Here is a 16,315-nt window from a genome sequence, read left to right on the forward strand (position 1 = left end):
TCTAGGCTACGTTTATTTAGAAATTCAAGGACTGCTTAAGATGGTATTGACACAAAGGTCTTTCTCCAGGATTTAAGAAAGCAGCTCAATAGATTGGGATTTCTGTATTAATAAAAGGCATAAATCCTTACTATCTATCAATAAGGGAAACTATTTCAGATATTCAGTTAACTTCTGATCATTATATAACTATACAATAATTACTATTTCTGAAAATGTAGAGCTTGGAAATGCAGAATCTTGGGTATAACTATGAAAATAAAAAGGGAAATGTTATTGTATAAGTTTCTAACTGAAGTGAGGATATTACCACCTGAATCATTTAGACATTCACAAATGTTTAAATGACTAGGCCATACTAAAGTTAAGAACACTAAGACAAATTTGCTACTGCTTAAAAATAAAGTCATCAACAACGTTCTTCAAATCTAAGGCAATTACAAGCTGTGATATGGATTTACCTGAAGAGATTATGTCAGAATAGCCCTTTAAAGATCAGTCATGTAAAAGACTAAACAAAATAATGAACTTTCCTGAACAATAATTATTATGAGACTGACTTACTAAAGGTCCAGTTCTTCATGCAAGAACTACTGAAACTTTCCAAAGAAATTTTAAAATGTTAAAATGATGTTTTACACGAATGTTAAGCAGATTTAGTACTGTTTGGTCAGTGCAGAACTATCACTGAAAAAAACTTTTTTAATTAAAAAGTTGTACAAAATAAAAAAAAATTTTTTTTTAAATCCCAGTGTTACTCACTATAAAGCAACACTCTGGGGGTTGCTAAGCCTCCACATCTGGAGCCTTCAACAAGCCAAAGAAATAAAAACACTCTCAAGATCAAACTGGGGAAGTAAAGCTGTTTGTTTTAATATAAAGTAGGTACAAACCACAGATATTAAAAGGATCTCAGACATTAGGAAGGTGGAGAAATCCCTAAAAGCAAATCTCATAAAATAATACAAAATCATATTTTAAAAATAATTATTCAAAGTGCATTAATGTCCAAACAGGAGAATTAAAAATAAAGGAAAATGATTAGAATTAATATCTGAAAAAACAATAATGTTTAGAAACACTATTCTTGTATAGGTACACTGCAGTGCCTTTTCACCTTATACTTAGAATAAAGAATAAAAATACCAAAGAACAAAGTACATGTTAAATACTTTCTAATTCTGCTCGGGCTGCCATGACAAAATACCACAGACTAAGGGGTTTAAACAACAGAACTTCATTTTCTCACAGTTCTAGAGCCTGGCAAGTCCAACAACAAGGTCCTGCAGGGTTTGGTTTCCAGTGACAGCTCTCTTCCTGGCCACCTCGATGTGTCCTCCTAAGGTGCAAGGCTGGGAGGGGGGAGGCAAAGAAGGATGGAGAGAGAGAGAGAGATCTCACCTCCTCTTCTTACAAGGCCACAGTCCTGCGGGATTAGGGCCTAAACCTTATGACCTCATTTAACCTTAAGTACCTCCTAAAGAACTCTCTCCAGACACAGTCACATTGAGGGGACTTTAAACATAGGAATGTTGGAGGGACCCAATTCAGTCCACCGCAAATACTAAAATAACAAATGCATACATAAACAAATGAATGAATCTTGCTAAACCCAGAGTAGAGGGCAAAGAGACTGAAAAGCACAACTGCATATCCCAATACTCCAGAGCATGTAAATTTAGCAGTTGGATAAGTTTATCAGTATTTAAGATTTGTTTGATTTTCACAGAAGAAATGAAAATCAGAAAAGTTACTGTAAGATACAAAGCAAATTTTAATCATTGGCTGGCACATTTGTTTTGACATATAAATATGTTCAAAACTCTCTTCCAGCTTTAAAACAAACTAAAAAACATTCCTTCAAATATTGATACCTCTTTGGCTAGACAGCATCTCCTTTTCTTCACAGCTTTTACTTTCTCACTCATATTCAGTCTTGAGTTTAGACTCAAAGCCATTGCAAACTGGTTTATTCCCCTAAAATACCAGTGAAATGCTCCTACATTCAATGACTTGTATAAAGCCACAATGGTATAGAGTAGCTGATCCAAGACTCTGATATAAGCTTAATTATTAAAAATCCAATACTGTTGCAAGAACACCACAGTTGCTTAAAGAACCATTAGAAACACAAGTTAGGGCAGTTAATATAGGTATAAATTCTTGAAGAATTCTGAAAGCCAAGTACTATAAAAAAAAAATTATCAGAGAACATGTCTTAAAGAGGTACTAAAGAAGAAAATTAGAAAATTAATAAAAGGAGCAATGACAAAGAAATAGAAATAAACTGTAATAAGCAGGAAAAACGAATGAATCTTTTGTACCTTATATGTAGGGACCACACCAGGGAGGCATAAAAATTAAGGTCACATATGTTATGTGATATCAGTAACTGAGTGTTTAAACATCAAAATCAGGAATATCCATTTGATACTTTGGGCCATAAGAAGCACAGAAAGGGATTAAAAAGCCAAGTGATGTAACAAAAATAGTCCTTAAAAAAAATTAACCTGACAGCAGTGATGGAAAGGAATGGGTTAAGGACAGCGGAGAATGAGACAGTGACAAAAGGATACCACAAGTGTAATGGCAGAGTGCATGGACATGCCCAAGGAAACAGCTTTTAAAAAACAATGGGCTGAGGATTTCAGAGGGAAATGATTAAGGCTTGGTGGCCAAATGAAAAAGCCAAAAAGAAAATCTAAGGAACATTCTACATGTGTAGATTTCTGGATAACTTGGGTTAAGTACCAAAAAAAAATTTTTAAGAAGCACTATATTAATATAAGCAATATTCATTAGATTGTGCTTTAACTATAAAGCAAGTTGCAAAAGTAAGGCTTCTCGATATCTGTAACATTCACTGCTGCAGAGATAATTCAGTATAATGGAAAGCCACTTGGTGTCAAAAGCTTTCATTCTGAAATACAATGGGTTGTTTCAGTCACCTCTCCAGACCTGCATCTTTACCTGTAAAATGAGAATAAGAGTATCTGCCTCACTTAAGTGTGTTATTGGGAAGATTAGAAAGTACATGTGAGGGGCGTCTGGCTAGCTCAGTGGGTTGAGCATCTAACTCTTGATTTCGCTCAGGTCATGATCTCAGAGTGGTGATCTTGAGCCCTGCCTCGGACTCTACATGGAACACAGAGTCTCCTTGTCCCTCTCCCTCCCCTTTCCCCACCTCAAACAAATAAAATCTTTAAAGAAAGTAGTAAAATAAAAAGTACACGTGAAAGTGCTCTGTAAATAGGAAACTAATATACAAATATAAGATGTCTTACGAAAATAAAAGAAGTACTAGAAGTACTAAGAAGTAACAGGGGATAAAAATTTAATGTTATTTCAAAGCCTCAGAATTATCACTATGAATGTTAGCTACTGCACTACACTTATCATATGAAGGCCTTGAGATATATCTAGATGGGCAGAGTTCTAGACTGCTTGCCTTTTCAGTTCTTTTGTGGTTTTTAACAGTTTTCCTAAGAAGTCCCCTGTCAGCTTAAAATCTCTGTCAGTCCAGTTTCTGGGAGAGGAAAGTCAGACCTGGTTTCCTCTAAGTGAGGACCCAACAGGAGTAAGCAGTACAGAGAAGTTATGTCTCGCACAGAAATTAGAAGATAAAGCATAGAGCAGATCACTTTCACTCTCCCAGTAGGTCTCAAAACTGCCTAGGTCTTGTATAATCCGATGAAAGCCATCAGAGCCCCAGTGAAGAAAGACAAAGAAATGAGAAGGCATTATTAGTTATCCACATATCATAGAAGAAAACAGAGACTCAGAACTAAGTTCATTAATTTTTCAAGGTTAGACACTAGCTTTTCAAGGTTAGATAGCTTACCAGCACTAAAACAGGATTTTGTCTCTAAAGCCACTGTACTTCTCTATCACTTCCCTTGTTCTGCCAGTTAAAATTTCCTTCTGTAAGCTTTGGTATCATCCTGACCTGAGACATATGCTCTGAAAATACAATTAGCTCAAATATTAATCAACTTTTCTAATGACTACATTTTCTGTGTCTTAAACTATTACCTGCTAATATGATTCAGAACGATTCCAATTGGACATATTTCTCTCTAAGTTTCAGATTTATCTCTCCTTTCATACTCATTTAGGTAGGCAAAAATCTACTAGGTTCATCAAACTGCTTGACTTGGTGAATGGCATATTTATTCACAGAGTTAAGTTCTCAGGAAATAAGCTTTGTTCAAAGACTGAAAATTACAAGAATTTTTATGTTTTAGTAATAAATTCTCTATTCATTGTTAAGAACAAATCTTCAAAAGCCTGGTCCAAATGCAAACACATAAAATATCTTTTCTCTTTTTCACCAAGGGACTGGTCTGTGTTCGTATGGTGCCATAAGCCAAGTTATTAGAACTTTTAAAACACAAAACCTTAAATTTAGTATAACACATCTTTAAAATTCCAAAAATCTGAATTCATACAGTTCCTCACACAGAAACAGATTGTAAAATGACTTAATATTATCTGATTTCATATATATGAAAGAGTCTGAATCATTCATGTATGATAGGTAAATGTATCTGTAGTTAAAATTATATTGTTTTAAATTATAACCTTGTTTTATGTTTCTAAGTTTTATAGGGTTTTATGTACTGTAAAATCGTCTATATTAACCTTTGACAGGTTTATGCTAGTAAAGGAGATTTGTACCTGAGCAATCTACTTGGAATAAAAACCATGGGTGTCACTGTTTTTAAATCATATCTTCCTCTCTCCCTTCTTCCACAGTTCCACAAATACCACCTATCATTTGGTGATTCCAAAAATCCTTCAATTTTTCAATCTCAATTTTTGATAATGGTCTCACACCAATCTTCATTCACTATGATAATAAATGCTCAAGTCAAATCCTTTCATATCATATGTAAAATACTTCCAACTGTGACATATGTCTAAGTCTTTGACTTTACTGACATGCCTTTTCCTTTCGTTTTTAGCATATAAGACAGATCAGGGGTCAGTAAACTTCTGTAGAGCCAGAAGTAAGTACTTAGGTGGGGCAGGCCATGAGGTCTTTGTTACAACTACTCAGCCAGCAGCCACAATGCAAAAGCAGCAGCAGGTAACACAGGAATGAATGGGCGTGGCTAGATTTAGCAGGCACCCTACAGGATTTGGCCTCTGGCACTAGCTTGCGCATCCCTGAGCTAAGTGATTGGAGAAATGAATAATTGGGCTACTACAATCACCTCGGGTATCTTACTACTTAGACTAATAGAGGAAACCATTCATAGCCATGCTGAATTAACACTTCAGCACTAAATCCATGACTCTTGACCAGAGTGCTAAAATAGCTACACATCTTGGTTAAGCACACTACCAAGTAAATAAGGCCTTAATTTTGGCCAGGCTTTCAAACTTGTCTACTATCTCCGTTTCTCACCTTATTTCCCCACTTTACACCAATTCCAGTGGACATAATACTAATTCTTTTGTTGGTCTCAGGAAGGCCAAGGCATCATCACCTCCTCTCCCTTTTATAGAAAGAGGCTTCTATTTCCCCTACTTCTGTTACCAGACTGTAAAGGAAAATGCCCACTTTATCAGCCCTTCTTGCAGCTTAGCATGGCCATGTAATAAAGTTCTGGATAATAAATATCTCATGAAAGACTGCTGGAGTTTGAAGGCGGGGTTTGGGGGGAGCAGGGTGGGGACTTGCCCTGAGAAAAATTTCACTTTTTTTTTTTTTTAAAAAAAAGGAGAGGGAGTCACAACTGCCAGAACTCCTTCCTCTGCCTTCTCCCTGCCCTAGGGCAAAGATGATATCTGAAATTAGAGCAACCATTCTGCAACCATAAGAACAAGCTAAGAGGGGGCGCCTGGGTGGCTCAGTGGGTTAAGCCACTGCCTTCGGCTCAGGTCATGATCTCAGGGTCCTGGGATTGAGTCCCGCATTGGGCTCTCTGCTCAGCAGGGAGCCTGCTTCCTCCTCTCTCTCTCTGCCTGCCTCTCTGCCTACTTGTGATCTCTCTCTGTCAAATAAATAAATAAAATCTTTATTAAAAAAAAAAAAAAAAGAACAAGCTAAGAGAACTGTGGAGATCCAGTGCTGAAAACTTAAAGCCACTGAAGCAATACCAGAGGCCACTTATCTCCAGAGTTGTTACGTAAGGGGCACCTGGGTGGCTCAGATGGTTGTGTCTGCCTTCAGCTCAGGTCATGATCCCAGCGTCCTGGGATCCAGCCCTGCATTGACGGGGAGCCTGCTTCTCCCTCTCCCTGTATTGCTTCTCCTGCTTGTGTTCTCGCATGCTCTCTGTCAAATAAATAAACAAAATCTTTAAAAAAATATGCTATAAAATGAGAATTTTTGTTACAAATAAAAATATTCCTAGTCTACCTTTTCTTGGAAGTCCAAGTCACTATTCCTTGTGACAAGTGAATGACCAAAGTGGCCGAGCAGTTTGTTGTGAGTTCTGACTAAACAGCACTACTTTAACCCAGAGAGAGAAAAGTAGCAGGAAGAAAATCACAAAAGCGGGTCTAACCTGAGAGCTGACAGCCTAGTACAATAAAGTCAATGAAGGCAAAGAAAAGAGAAGATCCAAGATAATTATTCAAATGCTAAAAGTTATAGAAAAGAAATAATTGAGAAAGTACACCTTTAGAATTGTAGGCAAATAAGCTTTATAAATGGCCTGCTCAGCGAATCGAGTCTGAAAATTTTGATTATATTAATTTCTAATTGTGTATTCCCACTTTTGATAAAACAAAGAAATTCAGAACTCATTTTTTACATTTACATTTTTTTAAAAGATTTTATTTATTTATTTGACAGACAGAGATTACAAGTAGGTGGAGAGGCTGGTAGAGAGAGAGGAGGAAGCAGGCTCCTTGATGAGCAGAGAGCCCCATGTGGGGCTTGATCCCAGGACACTGGGATCTTGACCTGAGCCAAAGGCAGAGGCCTTAACTCACAGAGCCACCCAATGCCCCTACATTTACATTTTTTAAATGTTTCTTCCCAAGTGAATTATTTATACCTTTACGTTTCTATTTCCCTGGTGTTCAAAAAGGTAGAGTTATTGTCGATGTATGGTAATTTTAACACTTGAAGAGCTTTTGAAATAATTATTAGGGATGAAGTTAATAATGATATTGCCAATATGGGCACTGGTTCCTTCAAGTATTCATATACTAGTTTCGCTGGCCAATCTATCACCCTAACTTTAAGGATAGCCACTTCTCTTTTATATCAATACCACTGCAAAAACATCCAAAGATAAGTAGCCCAGCCAAAAGAAACTTCAGAAATATGCTTATTTTAACTTGCATATACCTTAAAATATAATTCTTAAGTTAAAATACCAGTTTTTATTTTACTTTCTTACAAATAGTGCAATATTTATTACATACACACACACACTCACACATACATCTCTCTCTGTAGTTCTAAACCCAGTAGTCTCCTCCTCCATGAGAATTTTTGTGTATTATGCTGCAATGTAAACACTTACCAATTATGACATCTACAAATTACAATGCATTTTTTTTTTTAATTTTTATGATTTCAGAGTAGAATTCCTTAGGGCTGTCAAAGCTTTAGCTAGAAAGAATGCCAAATACAAAGAGGTTTCAGGCTCAGTTACAGTAGTGGAACAGAATTCAGTAAAGTTCCAACACTACATTTTAATGCCCAAATTTCTTATTGTCTTTTTTAGTTGACAAATATGTGCTCTGCAGCATAACAGCAGCGGCAGAACAGCTGGGTGGCCCTATCAAGCACAAAGGAAGCAACAGCACATGCTGTTAAGTGTCGTTTTGATTGCCTAAAAATGGCAGCCCATGCAGATTTATTCCTTGTTATAAATTAGAACAATTATTTCTCTGGAGCTTACATTTTCTTCATGAAAGAGTCAAACTTCCTGCACATTAAAAAAGAGGACTTTCAAAAAGGATATCTTCCCTTTCTTTGATGATCAGATCATTCTGTTCTTCCAACTGCCTGATCTTCTTCTCAAATGATTCCTGCTCGGCTCGGAATCGTTCTTCTGTCACTTCCTTTTCCTCACTTATTCTGAAATACAAAAATGAAAAGAAAATGCCTATGAGAATAAGAAAATATGTGCCTACAGCTGTCGTCTACCAAAACCAGATTTCTTCCAGAGGTGTGCTGTTTTCTTCAGGGATAATCTATATTTGGCTTTTTTAAAAAAATTAACCTCTCATAAGGCAATCTTGCATACCTTTGTGATAAAATATGAACAGGATTTTTATATCAAAAATGTTCCCAAATCATCAGATGTATCTTAAATATGGAAAGTCCAACACAGAATATAAGTTTCCAATTGTAATCCAGGACAGAAAAATATCTCTTTTAAAACTTGGTTTTATTTCTCTTCAAAACAGGCACAATTAATTTATTTTGATTTGAATCTTTTTAATATTTTTATTTAAATCCTGTCAATGAAATAAACAATCTATATATCTCTTAAATATTTCATTATATATATTTAGGTAATTAATTTTATTCTTTTCCTTGGTACTGATATCCTGCATTCCTCAGTAGCATATAAGTAACCAGACTAGAATAAAAAGATGGCATTAACATAAAAGAAACTACAACTATTCTTAGTCCAAAAAGAATTACAAGTGTTAAAAAACCCTGGCCAAAAAAATCTGTATCTTTAATGTTTAACTCTGAGAAGTATTCCAACTCAATATTACCAAAAAGAGGTGACTTCTGACAAGAGCACAGGGGGAAAATTTAAAAACCCCAATTAAACAAGAACAACATTAAAACTTATCTTAAAATGGCAACTCTATTTCTCATGTTACTCTGTGCGTAGAAATGTTTGCCCTGAATTTTTCTGTGACTCCTGCTAATGCCTCCAAAGAGAGTACATTTATCTTACAAGATCACACAGCAATATGTGTAAAGGAAATCCACAGGGACTCCTTTGAGCTCCAGAATTTACTTCCTTCCAGCCCCTGCTCTACAGCAGTTTCTGAATAACACGAACTCCGTAGCCTTTCCTTTGTTGCTAGCCTTCTGGTGGAGATACTTGAAATCAATGAGGTAACAGAATGAAAATTGGATTTTTGAATATTTGAGTTGATTACATCTTGTCTTTGAAATAATTTACATGAAAGAGCATGGCACACAATAGTGTTCAAAAAAGAGGTTTATGTTTTCTTGCTCATCGTCACATTAAAATCATTTCCCTCAACCCCTATTATTTATGTCTACCATACTATTAGGCCCATGAATGAGACTCAGGCCCTTCCTTCTAAGAGGGTAACCTGAAACAGAAAACAAATACAAGGAATCCAGACAGTTAAACAAATAGACACATGAGGACAATTTATCCCCTGGTCTCAGGTTCTCCTGCCTCCATTGTTGCCATCCCTTTCCAAGGTATTCCCCTTTACTGCTATTACTCTCAAGCACACTTGCCTTACCTTTCGAAATAATTCCTGCTGCCTCTCAGTCTTTCTAGAATTGTCAAACACTGGAACCGTGAATTATTTTCTACCATCTAAATCTTCAATCTGTCAGCCTTCTGAAACACTTCTGAAACATCTTTGCCAAGATACTGTCCAAATCAAGTAAACCCCCAAAGAGCAAAGTGGAAAACGATGTACACATGGGGACATGAGAAAAACTGTGCTTACTTCTCTAAGCACCATTACTCTCACTCATGAAGAATAAAGCTAGACTAGACAATTTTTTAAATTCTCTCCAGCTAAATTCACCTCTATAAATATCCTAATACTGTACATCCATCCTTTATAAATATGGAGAGCATTCAAAAAAGAATAAGAAAGAAGTTCTCAAACATTTGGTCAAGACGCAAGGCATACAATACTATAATCTAGGCAAAACCTATAGCCATAGAATGAGAGAAAAAGTAGTTAAGAGAAATACTAAAAAGCATAAAGATGTAAAATTTGGCATAACATAAAAAGTGACAAATATGTAGGATTAGGCACAAAATAAAGATAAGGGGCACCTGATTGGCTAAGTCAGAAGACCAAGCAATTCTTGATCTCAGGACTAGAGTTTGAGCTTGGGTTATGAAAGTAACCCAAGAAGAAGTTACTAAAAACAATGAATAAATAAACAAAAATAAGTGATAATATATCTATTATATATATATAATAGATACATATCTAATATAGATATATAGATATATCTATTATATATATCCATTATATATTAGATATATCTATATATATCTAATATATCTATATAAAATATATAGATAGAAGATAGATAAAATTAAAGATTTTATTTATTTGACCCAGAAAGATAGAGAAGAGGGAACACAAGCAGGGGGAGTGGGAGAAAGAGAAGCAGGCCTCCTGCTAAGCATGAAGCCTGATGCGGGGCTCAATCCCAAGACCCTGGCATCATGACCTGAGCCGAAGGCAGACGCTTAGCGACTGAGCCACCCAGGTGCCCCAGTGATGCTATATATTGTAAGGAGAAAAAAAGCATGTCAGGGTGAGAAAATATGTTGCAAAATCTCTCTCTGTTTAGACTGTTTAGACTGACAAAATCTTCAAGATATGACTAGAGAGTAAAATTCCTAAGTACACAAGAAAAGATTTATTTTCATTTAATTATTAAAAAATATTTACTGAAGGGGTGCCTGGGTGGGCTCAGTTAGTTAAGCATCTGCCTTCAGCTCAGGTCATGATCCCAGAGTCCTGGGATCTAGACCCTGTCAGGCTCTGCTCAGTGGGGAGTCTGCGTCTCCTTTTCCCTCCGCCTCTGCCCCTAACCCTGCTGGTGTTAGCTGGTGTCCGCATACACACTCCCTCAAATAAATGAAATCTGTTAAAAAAATATTTACTGAATGACTACTATAAAAAAAAAATAACTAAGTAACTTTAGTCAGTTACAGGACAGGGTATCCAAAAGGAACATAAAAATGGCTCCCCATCATTTCAAGACTATTCATAAAGGCCCTATAAATATAAGGAATAGACCAAAGATCGGTTTTGTCAACAAGCATTGCTCTAGGGTCAGAAAAACAGTAAAAAAAAAAAGAAAAGAAAAGAAAAGAAAAAAGTAGAATGCCAAGTTTACCTTAACATTAAACTAAACAGAGATTATCTCTAGAGCCTGCCAGGTCAAAACACGTAGGTATTCATCAATATTCACTTACTCCCTTTGTTGGGCCTAAGGAAATTCACGAAAACTCTAAAGATCACTGAGGGCAGAAATGCTTATAGATATAATCTCACAATGCCAGAGTCTACAATGAGCTTGTCCCAAAACTTAAGCTACTCTATCTAGAAAAATCACTCTTCTAAATTTAATTTCTGGAGCATGTTTGAAAAATTTGTTGCTGCACTGTTTATACAGGGCTCCTTTGTTTTAATCTCTTCTGTTATGCTGCTATGATTAGACTACTCTTTAGCAATAATTATACTCTGGAAGGCTATAAACTTAAGCACAAAGGGTAACACTTCTTCTGCAGGCCTATCTAAAGATATGTATGGCTTCTTTGTGGCCTTTTAGCCTACTTAATACAAGCACGTATATTAATACAACCTTTAAACGCGGAGGACTTGCCAATATCATAGCCTCCAGATTTGATATCTACTCTGAAATCTGTCTTTTAAAATTTATGTTTAATAATATTTCCCTGGAGGTATATGTACAAGAAAATATCTAGTATCATGATCTATATTTTTCATCAAAGCATTCTCAGACCACGAAGTAATATAAGAAGACTTAATCTTCTATCTCATGTGGAGAACAGAAATTAGTTAATTAAGAAAATGAGAATCTAAATACAGGGAAGGGAAATATCTGACCAATAGGATTAAAAAGTTAAAAAGGACACAACTTTGTAATATAACTTGAAGTTCAGAATTGTGATGCTCCCACTTTGTTTTTCAAGAGTGCTTTGGCTATTCAAGGTCTTTTGTGGTTCCATACAAATTTTAGGATTGTTTGTTCTAGCTCTGTGAAAAATGCTGGTGGTATTTTGATAGGGATTGAATTAAATATAGATTGCTTTGGGTAGTATAGAGATTTTAACAATATTTGCTCTTCTAGTCTATGAGTATGGAACATTTTTCCATTTCTTTATGTCATCCTCAATTTCCTTCCTAGTGTTCTATGGTTTTCAGAGTGTAGATCTTTAACCTCTTTGGTTAGGTTTATTCCTAGGTATCTTATGGTTTTTGGTGCAATTGTAAATGATACTGATTTCCTTGGTTTTTCTTTCTGCTTCTTCATTTTTAGTGTACAGAAATGCAACCAATTTCTGTACATTGATTTGGTATCCTGCAACTTTGCTGAATTTGTGCAAATTTTTGGTGGAGTCTTTTGGGTTTTCTATGTAGAGTATCATGTCATCTGCAAATAGTGACAATTTTACTTCTTTCTTGCCAATTTGGATGCCTTTTATTTCTTTTTGTTGTCTGATTGCTGAAGCTATAGTCATCAAAACAGTATGGTACTGGCACAAAAACAGACAAATAGATCAATGGAACAGAACAGAATCCAGAAATGGACCCACAATTATATGGTTAACTAATCTTCAACAAAGCAGGAAAGAATATCTAATGGAAAAAAGACGGTCTCTTCAACAAATGGTGTTGGAAAAACTGGACAGCAACATTCAGAAGAATGAAACTGGACCACTTTCTAACACTATACACAAAAATAAATTAAAATGGCTGAAAGCAGGACGCCTGGGTGGCTCAGTTGGTTAAGCAGCTGCCTTCGGCTCAGGTCATGATCCCAGCGTCCTGGGATCGAGTCCCATATCGGGCTCCTTGCTTGGCAGGGAGCCTGCTTCTCCCTCTGCCTCTGCCTGCCACTCTGTTTGCCTGTGCCTGCTCTCTCGCTCTCTCTGACAAATAAATAAATGAAATCTTAAAAAAAAAAAAAAAAGGTTGAAAGACCTAAATGTAAGATAGGAAACCAACAAAATCCTAGAGAAGAATACAGGCAGCAACCTCTCTGATCTTGGCCACACCAGGTTCTTACTAGACGCATCCCCAGAGGCAAAGGAAACAAAAGCAAAAATGAACTACTGGGACTTCATCAAGACAAAAGGTTTCTCCACAGCAAAGGAAACAATAAAAAAAAACTTAAAAGGCAGTCCACGGAATGGGAGAAGATATTTGCAAATGACATATCTGATAAAGAGTAAGTATCCAAAATCTATAGAGAACTTACCAAATTCAACACCCCAAAACAAATAATCTGGTTAACAAATGGGCAAAAGACATGAATAGACATTTTTCCAAAGAAGACATCCAGATGGCCAACAGACACATAAAAAGATGCTCAAAATCACTCATCATCAGGAAAATAAGTCAACACCACAACAACATACCACCTTGTACCTGTCAGAATGGCTAAAATTAACAAAGATGTTGGCGAGGATGCAGAGAATGGGTAACCCTCTTACACTATTGGTCAGAATGCAAACTGGTGTGGTGATTCTCGAAAATAGTATGGAGGTTCTCAGAAAGTGAAAAATAGAACTACAACTACAACCCAGCAATTGTACTACTAGGTACTTACCCAAAGGATACAAAAATACTGATTTAGAGGGGCACATGCATCCCGATGTTTATAACAGCATTATCAACAATAGCCAAACTATGGAAAGAGCCCAAAATGTTCATGGACTGATGAATGGATAAAGAAGATGTGGTATGGGGCTCCTGAGTAGCTCAGTTGGCTAACCAACTGACTTTAGACTCAGGTAGTGATCCTGGAGTCCCGGGATTGAGTTCTGTAACGGGCTCCCTGCTTGGCAGGGAGTCTGCTTCTCCCTCTGACCCTCCCCCTTCTTATGCTCTCTCTTTCTCTCATTCTCTCTCTCTCAAATAATTAAATAAAATCTTAAAAAAAAAAAAAGATGTGGTATATATATACAATGGAATATTACCCAGCCATCAAAAGGAGTGAAATCTTGCCATTTGTTAGAGTGTATTATGCTAAGCAAAATAAGTCAGTCGGAGAAAAACAATACCATATGATTTCACTCATTTGTGGAATTTAAGAAACAAAACAGATGAACATATAGGAGGGGGAATAAAGGAGAGAGGGAAGCAAACCATAAGATACTCTTAACTAGAGAACAAACTGATGGTTGATGGAGGGGAAATGGGTGGGGGATGGGCTAAATGGGCAATAGGTATTAAGAAGGACACTTATGAGGAGCACTGGGTGTTACATGTAAGTGATGAATCACTGAATTCTACTCCTAAAACCAATATTACACTACATGTTAACTAACTAGAATCTAAATAAAAGCTTTTAAAAAATGCATCTACTTAAAACTGGTCTGTTGGCGCACCTGGATGGTTCAGTGGGTTAAGCCTCTGCCTTTGGCTCAGGTCACGATCTCAGGGCCCTGGGATTGAGCCCCACATCAGACTCCCTGCTCAACAGGGAGCCTGCTTCCCCTTTTCTCTCTGCCTGCTTACTTGTGATCTCTCTGTCAAATAAATGAATAAAATCTTAAAAAAAAATCTGTACTGTTAAAACAGTTTCCTTCAAAAATTTCTACAAAATGTACTCTTATCTATCAAGAGAGAATTTATATCCTTAGAGTTGGATGGTCAGGCTGAATATTGTGCCAAAAGCACTGAATTTCTTTGAAGTCTTATTTTTTTGCTTAAACATCTCTACACATTTTGCATTTTTCTACATAAAACAATCTTTCCTGTTTTAATATAAAACATTTCCCACACTCACCTACTCTTAATTTTCTAGTAAAGCTAGCACTCTAGAAAAAGATTTATTTTATGGCTTTGCATAACCCTGATGTTCTTCCAGATACTCCAGGAATGGGTACTTTTACAGTAATGTGAAAGACAAGGTCAAGGCAGCAAGCCTCTATTCTAAAGAGAACTGCACCTCACTCTATGGTCAACCAGACAAAGTTCTTGCCCTATTTAATGTCTTGTGTTTGGAAGTTGGATATGCTGGTTCCATTTTATAAATTCTGAACATCAATTTAGTAGTAGGTAAGATTTAGAGAAGGAAACAGATTTCATAAGAGTTTGGCAAAAAGATAGAGACATACTGTTTTCAAGCAATAGTAAATAAATGGTGAAAAATAAAAGAGCTATTATCATTTAAAAATATTGTGGTGCAATCACCTTAATGCCCTCTTTACAAATTGTAACATTTGGCTATTACTTTAAAAACATCATCTAAAGGAATGCAGGTGCTTTAAGAAATCAGAGACATAAATCTATGTCAAAAGGGCTGTAAGAACTACAGAGTAGTATCAAATGAACATAGATCCAAAAATCCTCAAAAAAACCATGTTCTGTTATCCAGAAACATAACAAAAGGATTCTAAATCATGACCAATTAGGATTTATCCCAGGAATGAAAAGTTGGTTTAACATTCAAAAATCAATTAATGTAATACACCATATAAATAAAACAAAGAACAAAAGCACATGATCATATAAGTAGATTTGGAAAAGTGAAAAAAATCTAACAATGATTCATGATTAAAAAAAGGAAAAAACCTCAAAAACATAGAAAGACTAGGGAACTTCCTCAATCTAAAAATAGGCTATTTAGGAAATACCCACATCTAATATAGCATATCTAATGGTTTTCCCCTTTAATCACTATTAAGATAAGAATGCCTGCTCTTGCCATTTCAGTTCATAATGTACTGGAGACTACAACCAGGGCAATCAAGCAGGAAAAAAGAAATAAAAAAACACCTGGATTCTAAAAGAAGTTAAACCATCTCTACTGCACATGACATACTTTTGTATACAGAAAATCTAAGAAATCCACTAAAAACTATGAAAACTAATGAAGGCATTCAGTGGGGTTATGGGATACAAGATCAGTGTACAAAAGTCAATTGTGTATTTATATGCTAGCACTAAGTAACCCCAAGAGGAAATCAAGGAAACAATTCTATTTATATTTGCATCAAGAAAAATAAATTACAAAGGAGTAAATTCAACAGGAGAAGCGAGACTTGTACACTGAGAGCTTAAAAATACTGTCAAGAGAAATTAACAACCCAAATAAACGGAAGGCATTCCGTGTTCATGATTGGAAGACTTAACATTGTTAGGACTAACCTTCAGATTTAACTCAATCTCTATCAAAATCTCAACTGGTTTATTCGCAGAAACTGACAAGCTGACCCAACTCTAAAAGTAATACAAAAAGGATAGGGACCCAAAATATCTAAAATATTATTGAAAAAGGAGAAGAAGATGGAGGACTCACACTTTCCAATTTTAAAACTTAGTACAAAACTATAGTAATCGTGACAATGTTGTACTTGCATGAAGACAGACACAGGAAACAATGGAACATAAATAA

The 16,315-nt window shown here is 35.9% G+C and overlaps 1 protein-coding gene across 6 annotated transcripts in view; it reads right to left on the reverse strand.

The window, feature by feature from the left end:
* KIAA1328 (KIAA1328 ortholog) overlaps positions 1-16,315 on the reverse strand; it is a 322,116-nt gene that overhangs the window by 270,910 nt on the left and 34,891 nt on the right. For all 6 annotated transcript variants that reach the window (XM_044243132.1, XM_044243129.1, XM_044243134.1 and 3 more), the window contains one exon: positions 7,929-8,044. In XM_044243132.1, the coding sequence (XP_044099067.1) occupies positions 7,929-8,044 (116 nt within the window). The remainder of the gene's footprint in view (positions 1-7,928; positions 8,045-16,315) is intronic.

This window comes from Neovison vison, chromosome 3, assembly GCF_020171115.1.
Source record: "Neovison vison isolate M4711 chromosome 3, ASM_NN_V1, whole genome shotgun sequence".
NCBI classification, from domain to species: domain Eukaryota; kingdom Metazoa; phylum Chordata; class Mammalia; order Carnivora; family Mustelidae; genus Neogale; species Neogale vison.